At 41.7% G+C, this 13,556-nt stretch overlaps 1 protein-coding gene across 1 annotated transcript; it reads right to left on the bottom strand.

Annotated features, from left to right (window-relative positions):
* Positions 1 to 5,263: 5,263 nt before the first annotated feature.
* LOC110906649 (proline-rich protein 36-like) lies at positions 5,264 to 6,810 on the bottom strand. Its single transcript, XM_022151751.1, has 2 exons — positions 6,724 to 6,810; positions 5,264 to 6,682 (listed from the first exon to the last, which is right to left on the bottom strand). Exons 1-2 carry the CDS (start codon positions 6,808 to 6,810, stop codon positions 5,264 to 5,266), a joined length of 1,506 nt encoding a protein of 501 aa, XP_022007443.1.
* Between the last annotated feature and the right edge of the window lie 6,746 nt (positions 6,811 to 13,556).

The following is a 13,556-nucleotide window of genomic DNA, read 5'->3' as shown; positions in this document are numbered from 1 at the left end:
TACACGCCCCAAGACTCACTCAAAGGCGATGCGTACTCCTATAGAATAGGAGTTTAATAAGTATAAGAAGTCTAACAAGTCTCACAAGTTTAACAAGTTTAACAAGTTTAACAAGTCTAACAAGTCTAACAAGTTTAATAAGTTTAACAAGGTTAATGAGCATATAGACACGAAAAGTTTACCTAGCATACGAGATTAACAAGCATCAAATTGTGTCATGTTTAAAATGGATAGAGTGTGCATATAACAAGTTTCAAGCGTTGCGTGTTTTTGTATAGAACACATGTTGCACCCAAAAGTGTTTAAAAATAAAAATGGGATCGAGTATACTCACATTGATTGCGTTGCGTTTCTTGTAAGTAATGTACGAGTAGAGATTGGGAAAATCCAAAAGAACGAACAAGAGCAATTAACCGAACAGTGATTTAAAATGATCGTCGACGTGATTCCGGTTCCGGCAACGACTTCGGTGAACTCCGAACCAGGCGAAACGGCATCGCATGAAAAACCCACTGTTACGAAACAAAAGCTTGCGGGTTTATGGTGACGTGTTCGTCTTCTCCGGCAAACTCTTCGTATTTCCGGTGATGCTTGGTTCTCCGGCGAAGTACAACGGTTATCGAAAGGTGTTTGAGAGAGAGAGAGAGAGAGAGAGAGAGAGAGATCGTTTTGTAGCAAGGTTTTGATACAGCCAAGGTTTGCTTAAATACACGTTCGCGAGTTTTAGAAATACCGAAATTTCCGAAATCGAAATTGGTAAGAATGTTGTCTTCGAAGAATGAGGGCCAGATCACGGTCAAGTTCTTGATTGACAAATAAAAAGGAAACGCGGAATCATATAGGACCTCCGAACAATCAGCGAGAAAGAAAGGAAATAATTGGATTTCTTCGCTGTGAAGAGTTGTAGGCGACAAAGGAGTTTAGAAAGGATTTCAACTATTTTACGTGATATATGTATGATTCTGTATAAATTGGCACTAACAAACTAGTTTAAATTTGAGACTTTAGGCTTTTGGCCGAAAAGGCCCCTCAAGTTTATAGAATATTTGAAACAATCTTTGAGACTTGACAAAACTAGCCCTTGTAATTTGTATTGCTTATAAAACTAACTTTAAACTTACAAACTTAAATAAGTCTGATTACCCTTTATAAAACTTTATATTTTTAAGACTTTTAACAAAGTTTCTAAATTTTGCTCGTTTTAAGTAGTTATTGTTATTTTAACCCTTAAAATAATTATATTAATATATTTGTTTAATAATAAATGGATAAATAGATAACTAAATAATTCGATTCCATCATTATTTAATACGTGGAAATTTCCGATTAGCCATGTTTATAACCGAATTAAATTAGGATAAAATTTTTTTTAACGATTATTCATTTCTAAACAAAAATAATAATAATTTCCGTGGTTTCAAAGGTTAGGATTCAGATCCTTCAAAACAGGTCGGATTTTGGATATCCGTTTTTAACGGATGTTACACTTTCATCCTTGGACACCAATAGAAATCCTTAAGGTCTTGGTACATTTTATCCGCTCCTAGATGAATCGAGTAACGTGACTTGTGAGCCTCATCGAAAATAACCTTTCTCAATCCACCAAACAGAGGAACCCAAATTCGTTTCATGAAGCACAAAGTTCCTTCCTCGTTTGGTACCAACTGCTTCTCCATCCCACGGAGATACTCATCCTCAATATTCCTTTCTTTAAGAGCTTCTCTCTGCGCGGCACGAATGCGCAATGAGAGGTCTGTCCGGACAATCATTTCCAAAGCCCTAACCCTTATGGGCTTGATTCTTTCCTTTCAACTCAAGGCATCGGCGACCACATTCGCCTTCCCTGGGTGATACTTGATTTCACAATCAAAGTCGTTCAATAGTTCAACCCAGCGTCTTTGCCTCATGTTAAGCTCCTTTTGGTTAAATATGTGTTGTAAGCTCTTGTGATCAGTGTAGATGGTGCATCACATGCCATACAAATAATGTCGCCAGATCTTTAACGCAAATACCGCCGCGCCTAACTCCAAGTCGTGCGTGGTATAATTCTTCTCATGGACCTTCAACTGGCGAGAAGCATAGGCTATAACGTTCTGTCGCTGCATCAACACGTAGCCTAAACCCTGACGCGAGGCGTCGCAATATACTACGAAGTCGTCCGTGCCTTCGGGTAGTGATAAGATTGTTGCGTCACAAAGCTTGTTCTTCAATCACTGAAACGCTTCTTCTTGTTTGTCTCCCCAATCAAACTTCCTGTCTTTCTGCGTGAGGGAGGTCAAAGGTTGAGCGATTTTCGAGAAATCCTCGATGAACCTTCGATAATAACCAGCCAAACCTAAGAAATGTTGAATCTCGGTTGGCGTCTTTGGAGTCTCCCAGTTCTTTATCGCTTTGATCTTTGTGGGATCCACACGGATTCCATTTCCATTAACCACATGTCCAAGAAACTGGACTTCGCGTAACCAGAACTCGCACTTCGAGAACTTGGCTTACAATTTCTCCTTTTTAAGTAGCTCCAAAATAGTTCTTAAATGTTGCTCGTGTTCTTCTTTCGACTTTGAATAAATCAGAATATCATCAATAAACACAATCACGAACTTGTCGAGGTACGGCTTACAAACCCTTTTCATCAAATCCATAAAAACGGCTGGCGTGTTTGTCAACCTAAACGGCATCACCAGAAACTCGTAATGTCTATATCGAGTTCTAAAAGCAGTCTTGGGAATACATTCCTCTTGTATCCTCAGTTGATGGTAACCTGATCGTAGATCGATATTTGAGTAAAAACTTGAACCTTGCAACTGATCGAATAGGTCATCAATTCTCGGCAGAGGATATCTATTCTTGATTATCAACTTGTTTAGTTCCCGGTAGTCGATACACATGCGAAAACTACCATCTTTCTTCTTAACAAACAAAACTGGAGCTCCCCAAGGTGAGAAGCTTGGCCTGATAAATCCCTTGTCTAACAACTCCTGAAGTTGCGTTGACAACTCCTACATCTCCAAAGGCGCAAGTCGGTAAGGTGCCTTAGCCACAAGCGCGGCGCCTGGAACTAAGTCATTGTGGAACTCGACTTGTCTTTGCGGTGGCAATCCTGGAAAGTCTTCTGGAAAGACTTCAGGATATTCCTTTACTACTGGAATGTCTTCTATCTTTGGCTCAGCGGCTTCTTTATCCACGATGTGTGCCAAGAAGGCAACACACCCCTTCCTCAAACACCTTCGAGCTTTTAAGCAGCTAATGATCCTCAATGGCGTATCGCGCTTTTCTCCATGAACCACAATCGTCTCGCCATCTTCCATTGGGATGCGGATGGTCTTTTCATGACATACAACCTCGGATTTGTTGCTTGACAACCAATCCATCCCTACCACCACGTCGAAGCTTCCCAACTCGGCTGGTAGTAGATCTAGTGCAAACTCGCGTTCTCCCAGTTCTATTACGCATCCTCTGATGACTTCGTTCGTTTCAACTAGCTTTCCATTAGCCAGTTCAATTGAGTACGGAATATCTAATTTACTAGCAGTTAACCCAAGCATTTTCTTAAATTCTAACGATACGAAACTATAATAGGCACCAGTGTCAAATAGTACAGATGCAAAGTGTTGATTTATAGGGAACATACCATTGACAACATTTGGATCCTTGCGCGCTTCCCTTGCTCCAATGTTGAATACCCTCCCACAAGCTTGATTCAGTTTTGGGCAATCCCTCTTAAAATGCCCGACGTCTCCACAGTTAAAACACCCTGGTCCTCGATCATTCCCATTTCCATTTCCGCCACGATTGACATTCGCTCCCCGGTTACCAGCTTGACTCCCAACATTTCCACGGTTTCCATTCCCGCCATTTCCTCCCTGTTGGCTGTTCCCGTTCCCATTCCCATGACCTCGCTGATTCCCACGACCAATACCGGTACCCACCCAGCATGTTTCCTTTGAATGGCCAGTCTTCCCGCAAGACTCGCATTTCCTGAGTCTGCACGGGCCGGGATGATGGTACTGGCATGTATCACACTTGGGCAGAGTGCCCATGTAACCCTTCCCTTTGTTTTCGACACCGGTTGTGGCCCTGGCCGGTGTGCTCGACTCACCCTTCTTGCTCACACTACTGGTACCTTGCTTGAAGTTGGAAAATTTCCATTTGTTTTCACCAGACGACTCCACATGAGTCTCCTTCTTCTTCGGTTCAGAAATTGAAAACTTGTTCAATCTAATGGCTTCCTCAGTAAGTGCCACGTTGAGATCAATGGCTTTAGTAATCGTTGCAGGCTGGGACGTGGTTACCATGCTCATGATCTGGGGTGCCAATCCCCAGATGAAGCGCTCAACGCGTTTAAATTCGGGCGTGACCATGTACGGCACCACATGGGACAAATCATGAAACCTCTGAACATATTCTGCAATCTTAGGACCTTCCATTTTTAGGTGCCAGAACTCAGTTTCTAGCTTTTGTATTTCAGCCCGCAAACAATACTTCCTCCTCATGAGCTCCTTCAGCTCATTCCATGTTAACGCATATGTCGCCGCTTCTCCCAATGTTTGCACTTGCAGATTCCACCACGATAGGGCACCATCAAGAAACAGCCCTGAGATGTATGTAACTTGTTGCTCAGGAGCACACTTGCTCATCCTTAGGACAGAATCTGTCTTTTCTGCCCACCTGACGAATGCAACAGCACCTCCAGTGCCGTCGAAATTTACGGGCTTACAGTCAAGAAATTGTTTGTAGGTGCACCCATTGGGTGGATTGTTGTTGCTGTTGTTGCTGTTGTTGTTGTTGTTGTTCGAAGTGTTCCTGCTTGTTTCTGCTTGGGAGGCTGCATATTGTGCTATAGCCGCGGCAATTATCCCCTGCAGTTCCGCCTCAGTAGTAGGCATGCGTGCGTCGCGTCGTGGAGGCATCTTCTAAAAGATGATCATATTGGTCAGGTCATAGTAAGTATAATAAATATGCATATATAGTAACATCCATCAACCATATAACATCCCATGTTATAATATAAAACAAATAATTCAACAAAGCATGTAGTAAGAACGTTGCCATTGAGCTTTTATTAATCACGACCACAATATAGTTTTACATGTTTTACAGTACATCACACATCAAAATGAGATCATTGGGTTACATCACCCTCAAAAATACAAATCTGTCTACACAAATCATGTACAAAAGTGTGGTCTTCCAAAAAGTCTTCGCAAGCTGGCCCAATTGCGACCATCTCACCAAAATGATCTACCTGCATCAAACCAAAAAATATCTATGCTGATAGCGGAGGAGGAGGAGGAAGATGAGAGAAAAGCAACCGGCGCATGTGCACCCAATCCTCCTCTAGGGCATGAATGACGCGCAGCAAATAGGCAATCTGCTGCTCAGATGTAAGGAAACGAACATCCGAATCAGGGGGAAGCGGAAGGGGAGTGTGTGGTGCGGTAAAAGGAGTCTGACAGTAACATGGAGGACGTGGTGTCCTCTCTAACTCCTGAATGCGACGACTCAGTGCGTCCTGCTGTAGCTGTAGAGAGATGAGTATGTCCTCTGTCGTGTACCCCACATGATAAGGGTGGTACGGGTCTGATAACGGCATAACATTGCGCGAAGCCCACAGAAACGGCTCACCCGAAGGTATGAAAGATGGTGCAGTGTGAGGGATCTGGGACATGAACGGAACAGATGACGATACAGGTGGAACAAAAACAGGCGGCTTCCTCGATGAACCCTCCCCAGGACGAGGTGGCGGTATGTCCTGGAGGAATGTGATGGGAAGATCTGTGCGATGGACGTCAGAGGTGTGTGGGTGGAATAATGGAATCTCAATAGGTGCGGAAATAGGTGCTACAGGAGGAGTGACGGGTAGCACAAATGGTGGGTAGTCATCATCATCCTCGATCCACCCGTTACGGGTGTCAGCATAACGAGGATCAATGTGAGCGGCAAACGGTGCATGGTCAGCATGCACAGGGGCTGAAACAGGTACTACCGGTGCGATAATGGGTGCATCAATAACGGGAACATCAGAAACCGGTGGCAAATCGACGGGCGCAACAATGACGGGTGGTGCTATGTCTGGTATATCGACATGACCAGGCTCAGGTAAAGGGTCTGGAAAATGTGCAACAGCTGGGGCGTCAATGGGATCATGAGCAACGACCGGCTCCGGACCAACTGGAGTAGGCTCATCAGGCAAAAACTCGACCTCTGGCTCTGGGTCAACGTCGTGGGGAACGAGGGGCGCAACAGACATTGCCATGTCTGAGTCGGAGTCAGAGGAATAGAGCTGTACGACCTGGGCGTGCAGTGAAGCGGACGCTACAGACTCGAAGGAGTAAGGACCAAACAGATCAAAAGGAGCCTCCTCAATGGGAGCCTCTACTGGAACAACAGGATCAACAATGTGCACATCAGCAGGAATCTCAGCCAAGGGAACAACAGGGTCGACAACGGGATCATCAGCAAGAGGGACATCGACATCCATGAGGGCCACACCATCCTGGTCACCCTCCGGGGGACCCTCTAGGAACAAATCGATGTCATCATCAGCGAACTCATCATGTGGCAGATCCTCGAGAGGAACTGCGGCGAGCGGTAGAGGAGCAGGGACCTGAAGAAGAGGTAGGTCCCCACCGAAAGGACCATCAGCAATAGGAATATCATCCCGAAAATCAGGAAGAGCAGACGGCTGGAAATCATCCTCATCCGAGTAGGGTCTGACGTGTAAACCTCACTCTCTGACAGAATCTCATCGTCCGACACGATCGCTATAGGATCCAAAGTGTCCGATACTCCAGTATCTGAAGATGATGGCATGGTGTCTGTAACACAACCACACAAGTGCACATATATCAACATATAATCAAATAAACATGTAAGTCACAATAATGCAAGCAAATAATCCTCCTAGTCTCCCCAGACTATCCCTCCCAGTCTCTCAGACTGAACTCCCTAGCCTCTCAGACTAAACCTCCCCAATCTCTAAGACTGAACCTCCCCAATCTCTAAGACTGAACCTCCCTCAGTCTCTAAGACTGAACCTCCCTCAGTCTCTAAGACTGAAACTCAAATTTTTGAAAAGTGCATTTGTGCCTTTTTGTTTGTAAAAATGTTTTGTACCCCGGATCTGGACGTTTAGTGTATGCAATGTAAAAATGTTTTCGTGGGAGCCCTAGTGATCATAGTCTAGACTCGAGAAGGAATCCTAGTTCGCTATGATCGAGGCTCTGATACCAAGCTGTCACACTCTGGCTTTTGCGGAAGCGTGGATTATTTTGGTGTGACTTCTTAATACCATAGCAACAATCATAACAATGCTATGATAAAACATAAGATGTTCATCCATTCATTAAGTTAAAAATACCACAACGACATTGTTTGAAAGTGTTGACACATAAAGTAAGTTACAACTATGACATGATTAACAGAGTTCACAATGACTCATCAAAAGCACGTAAATAAAAACCAAAGTTTAGAATTGTGTATCCCGTCCAGGAAAGGGATCCACCCCCTAAACTCGACGACTCGGATGACATCTTTATTCACTACGCAGCCTTGACACAACGCATACTCCGCCAGATCCACTAATTTCCTGAAATACATGTAATTTGAAAAATCAACAAAAGTGAGCGAGTTCATGTGTATGTAATTGTGTAAAACCTTTAAAAATATGTCTGTAAGTATGAAAATCCCTAGTATGTAGCTATTAAGGAAAAACTGATCATCAATGGGTTGCAAAGCCAAAGGTATGTGTGAATTGGTGCAGGAAGACTCAAACCTAGCAAATTTGTCTCCGGTATGAAGACATAGTCACCACTATGGGCCGCCCCGGCCTCACGGGTGTGGGCTCGCTACACCCAAATAGATCTATCACTCATGTCCTTTGGTCCTACGATGAGGATTAATGGCCTTAAGTGTCATGCCCACCACTCACTTGGTATTTTGTAAATAAAAATCATGGCGAAGTTTATTTTGAAAACATGGTTAAAAATATGTTTGTAAACACTTGCTAGAAAAATATTTTCTAAGTGTTGGAATTTTAGAAAAAATTTCGCCAGAGTTTCCTTTGTAAATGGAGGTGTCCATGCTTACTAGTATATCATTTTCTTTTCAAAAATCCATTCAAACAATTCTCAATCAACAATATACAACCTCTACTTACCAAACTTGTCAAAAACAAGCATAAACTATAAACTCATGAACTTGAAAGTTTATAAAAATATGTAGTAACTTACTAACATACTTAGTAAGTCTTGTTACCTTTTAAAATGTGATTAGTTCTTTAAAAACCTTATTTTTAAAGAGTTTGTGTGTTTACAACTTCCAATCTTATTTTCTAAAAATATTTCTTCATGAAATTTTCTTGTCATATAAGTGTTTCTACACTTGTTTGTCCACCAAAAATGCGATTAGTTTATGTAAGATCCAAGTTTTAATGAAACTTCTATTTTTCACTTAGTTCTTTTGAAAAACCACTCATGGATCTTTAGATCTACCTGATTATAACCTATTTTGATCTTTATTTTTCAAGAAAACATTCATTCATTCAAGTTCATGGTTTATGTGTGGATGATTTCATCATCCTACAACATTCTTACTTTCTCATCTTGCTAGATCATGTTTTTAATCATGATCTAGCAAGACCATATGATGATCCATATCAACTACATGAGTGAACAATAACCGACAAGCATCACAACACAAGAATATCATGATTTCTTAACCATTTCAACGATACTTCATCACCAAGTTAGTTTATGTTCAAGACTTTGTTTATGGTTTTTAGTGTTTCTTGAGATTTCATCATTCTTTAACTATTAACCATCAAAAACATGAAGTGGATGAAGATTCAAGAGACTTACCACTAGCTCAAGGCTAGGGGAGTTCAAGTGATGAAATGTGGTGGTTAAAAGAAGACGAGAGAGGTCCTTGAGCTTCCGAACACACCGAGCTTCGTTGTATGATCTCTAACACCCTTGGATGCTCTTAGAATGGTTGAAAGTGATCAAGAGATGGTGATGATGGTGGTGGTGGTTCTCGGCCGAACCAAGGGAAGAGATGGAGAGTTTTGGTGAGTTGTTTGAAGTGTGATGATAAGAATGGTGATGGTCTTGTGGTTAACTATATAATCCTCCATCATCTAATATCCATTAGGCTAAATGTCCCTTAAAGTACATGGCATATCAATTATTTAAATGAAGAAAATCATGTGTGGTGAGTTCCCATGTAACCGTCCCCAAGGGGGGGGGGTGTCTTGTTGGGTTTCAACTATTAGTTAGTGATTTGGTTGAAGATCTAAGGTTTAGTTAGTGTGTTATGGTGTGTTATGAAATATAGAATGTGTTAGAGTGTTCGGGGACCCTAACTAGCTTAGAAAAATAAAAACAATGTGTTTGAAAATATTTTTGTGTTCCGGGTAATGTCCGGTTGTTCGGTTGGGTGTCGTTCCGTTAAAGTGCTTAATTAACCCGTAAGGTGTCTTTTATAATACTTTTTGTGACACTTTTAATTCCTGACACTTTGGAAAGTATACAGGACCATTTTGTCAAGTTTTTGCACATTACTAGCATAATTAAATGCTGAATTTTGTTATTAAGTGCATAATCTGCATTTAGAGTGTGTTTTAGGCACTTCCCGGCACTATAACTATCACCTAGTGACGCAGTTTTATGGTCCTCACTTCTCTACACTCCCTACTAGTGTAGTACCCTGTCTCTGGCTCATACTGGCCTTAAAAACATTGTCTGTCTAGGTGATGGCATTGTCAGCATGTTTTCTGGGTTATCCGCTCAGTGTGCTAACTGTGCTTTATGCATCAAGTTTGTCACTAAAGTTTGTGTGAAATAAATGGAGTGACAGTATGAAATGTGATGCATATGTATGTATGTAACAGAAATTAGAAAGCAGTTTAATCACAATTGTAATCAAGCACAGTCATTAAGCACAAATTAAATATTAATTAAGTGTACGGATACCTGTAATTGTGAGGGTTGTCACACCTACAGTCAACGCTCTACTGATCGAATGCACATGCTTCATGATACCCTATAGCTGTTACAGAAAGGATCCTCCTGTAACAATCCGACTTCTCGTACAACAACAGTTATCACACTAGTATTCAAATGGCACCCTTTGAGGCATTATATGGAAGAAAATGTCGATCGCCTATTATATGGCACGAGATTGGAGACGCGCAAATTACCGGTCCTGAGTTATTACAAGAAACGACTGACAAGATCCTCCAAATACGAGACAATCTCTTGAAAGCACGGAGTCGTCAAAAGAGTTACGCCGATAAACGCCGCAAGCCCCTTGAGTTTGAAGTTGGTGATCGCGTACTCCTAAAGGTTTCACCTTGGAAGGGGGTGATCCGATTCGGAAAGAAAGGAAAGCTAGCACCACAATACGTGGGACCCTTTAAGATTCTGGAAAGAATTAGCAAAGTGGCCTACCGACTCGAATTACCGGAGGAACTCAACAACGTGCATCCAACTTTCCACGTCTCAAACCTCAAAAAGTGCTTAGCTGAAGAAAACTTGCATGTCCCTCTCAAGGATTTGCAAATTAACGAAATCTACACTTTGTGGAAAAGCCAGTAGAAATCATGGATCGAGAAACCAAGAAACTTCGACGCTCTCGCATTCCTATAGTGAAGGTTCGATGGGAAGGCAAACGCGGCGCCGAGTTCACTTGGGAACTCGAAAGTGGTATGAAAGCTAAATACCCACATCTCTTTGTCACGCGTGCGCCTTAATTTCAGGACGAAATTCCCTAAAGTAGGGGAGGTTGTAACAACCCGACTTTCTGGGTCATTACTTGTATCTATCATTTCTTGTTTAATTGACTTGTACTCTTGAGATATCGATTGTCGCTAAGGGTTAACTATTTTAAAACTATGTTTTCAAACGCATTTTACATGCTTATTACAACGCTTATACAAAAGCATTTATCGCATTTCAAAGCAGTTTATAATGCATACTATTTAAACGCATTTTATCGCATATTACATCGCATGTCAGACTAAACGCTATCGCAACACAACTCAACGCAACTCGAAACGCGGATTTACTTTATGCATTTATGTGATGTGTGTAGTTTATGTGTTTTTATTTGTTCAATGTTATGTGGTTATCTCAATGCAACGCTTATACGCTCAAATGCATACTCGCAACTCGGTTAAACGCAACGCAACACTTCACGCACGAAATGAAAGTTGGAGAACTAACTTGCAGCACACGGCTGTCCGAATGGACATCTGGTCGAACGAACATCCGTCCGGATGACCATCCGATCGGATGGCCATTCGACCGGACACCCATTCGACACCTCGCATCTTCCACCGCCTTAACTCCCTCTCTCTCCCCTATAAATAGCACCCGTACACTACTGTTCACTGATGTGACATCTCCATCCGAACAACTCACCCCCAAGTCATTCTCAGTCACTTTTCTCAAGATCCAAGGCTATTTCGTAAGTATTTCCCCTCAAATCTTGTACAACCTTCATCACTACACACTTTTACATCATCTTCTCCATCAAAATCACTAGTTTTCTTCTCGAAATCGCCTGATTTAGACTTCTTGAAGGTGGTTTTGACTCGTTTTCTTATTCAAACCGTGGTGTGACATCATCTCATCAAGATTAGTTCAGATCTAAAGGATTTCCACACTTTTAGCTTAAATCTCTATAAGATTCCAACATTTTTCAACTGTTCCTCAAACTTTTCTTCAACTTTTCTTCAACTTCTACACAAAACCGATGGAGTCCATACTCATTCAGACTCTCTACTCGTTTCCTAGTTGAGAGCCGGCTTGAAAACGGATTTCCACAGGAGAGATGACCGACTAACGGGTTGAACAAGAAACTCCATCAAGAACAGTGAATCTGATCGAATGGGGTGATTCCCATCCGATTTAATAAGCTAGTCCTTGGTGTGTTTCCGTTGTTCGACACGTTGTCACACCGTCTCCGTTAAATCGCAAACCTTTTAACTTAGAAAATTTCAAGTTTTCAAAACAACAGATCGCCCACTCGAGTGGCCATCCAATCGGATAACCATCCAATCGAATGACCATTCGATCAGGTGACCTGTCCTTGTTCAAAACAACTTGATTAAACTTCAAACTACCAACTTCTCGATCGAATAGCCACCCGATCGAACGACCATCCGTCCGGATGACCATCCGACCGAATGACTTGGCATCTACACTTTGCATTGTTTAAGCGCTACAACGAAAACTTCAAAGTTTCAAAACGATTTACAAACACCCACACCTCATTCGAATGGCCATCCGTTAGAATGGTCATCCGCCCGGATGACCATCCGTCCAGATGACCATCCGATCGAATGGATACCCATCCGTTTGGACCAACATCCGACACTTATCACATCCGACACTCTATTTACACGCTGTTCAATGCTTACGCTACTGTTCTTTGCTTAGGATAACTCCTAACGCGCTCCCTTCAATCCAATCAAGGCTGTGTTTACTTGTTAAACACATACTGTGAGTATACTCGAACCCATTTCCATTTAACGCAATTTTGGGTGTTACATACGTTCTCTATCAAAAATAACAACACACAATGCAAACACTTTTAACGCTAACCGTTCCCGCATGCTATACATGTACTTTGAATGCTTGTACTATGCTATACAGTGTTACACTATACCGCCTCTAGCAATAATAATACTATAGTTTAGACTCAGCACCTGTTGCAGACAGGGGTTGCTAGGGATCACATCTCTTACTTCACGTGTTCATTGAACATGTGTCGCGCATACTCTACTACACAGTCTTGTGGTTAAGTGTAGTCATTGATTGATAGTTATATGCTTCGCCCGTTACGTGTTATATGCTGGTTATGCGTAAACGCTTTTCTATACTATATGCTATGCAAACTTGTGTAGTCACCTTTACATTTTATGTATTGACTTTATTTTAACGTATGTGACAGGTTGATAGGATGCTATGCTGTGATGAACAAGATAGGTGTGACACCTGTGCCTCTGCGACCATCAAACAAATACCAAATCAATGAAATATTGTGTTTCATACTTGGGATTTGTTAAATATGTGTATCATTTGCACATATCAATTCTTGTTCGATTTCGATCTCTAAATCGTTTTCTGGAAAGTTACATGCAAACTGATGCGTAAACGTAATCAGTTTAATGCAACAAACACTCAAGAACAGTGACATAGGCTTAACATACCTTAAATAACCTTTACATAACTTAGAAATAAGTTTTGGAGGGTTTGGTGTGGCAAAATCAAGTTTATTCGCTTGCAGGGACTAATTTCGACAAACTGCAAAAGTATGCCGATTCGTACTGAAACGAACATTCCGGAACTTGATCATAAGTTAAACATGCCCTAAATATACTTTACATAGCTTATAAATAGGCTTTGAGGTGTTTTGGTGCGCAAAAATAAACTTATTGATCAACAGGGACTAAAAGCGTCAAAAAGTGCCCAAATGACTAGATTCATTGTATCTAGTCCAATTCTGATGTTTTGATGGTTTTAACCCATGGTTTTGCACCCTATGGGCTGGTATTT

Source organism: Helianthus annuus, chromosome 14 (genome assembly GCF_002127325.2).
Source record: "Helianthus annuus cultivar XRQ/B chromosome 14, HanXRQr2.0-SUNRISE, whole genome shotgun sequence".
Classification (NCBI taxonomy): Eukaryota; Viridiplantae; Streptophyta; class Magnoliopsida; order Asterales; family Asteraceae; genus Helianthus; species Helianthus annuus.
Note: the sequence above shows the minus strand (reverse complement) of the source record. Positions and strands in the feature narration are given on the sequence as shown.

Coding starts and splice junctions, on each gene's coding strand:
- LOC110906649 (XM_022151751.1), bottom strand. CDS start 6,810: ATGCCATCATCTTCAGATACTGGAGTATCGGACACTTTGGATCCTATA. Junction 6,683..6,723: donor AGATTCTGTCAGAGAGTGAG/GTTTACACGTCA, acceptor GATGATTTCCAG/CCGTCTGCTCTTCCTGATTT.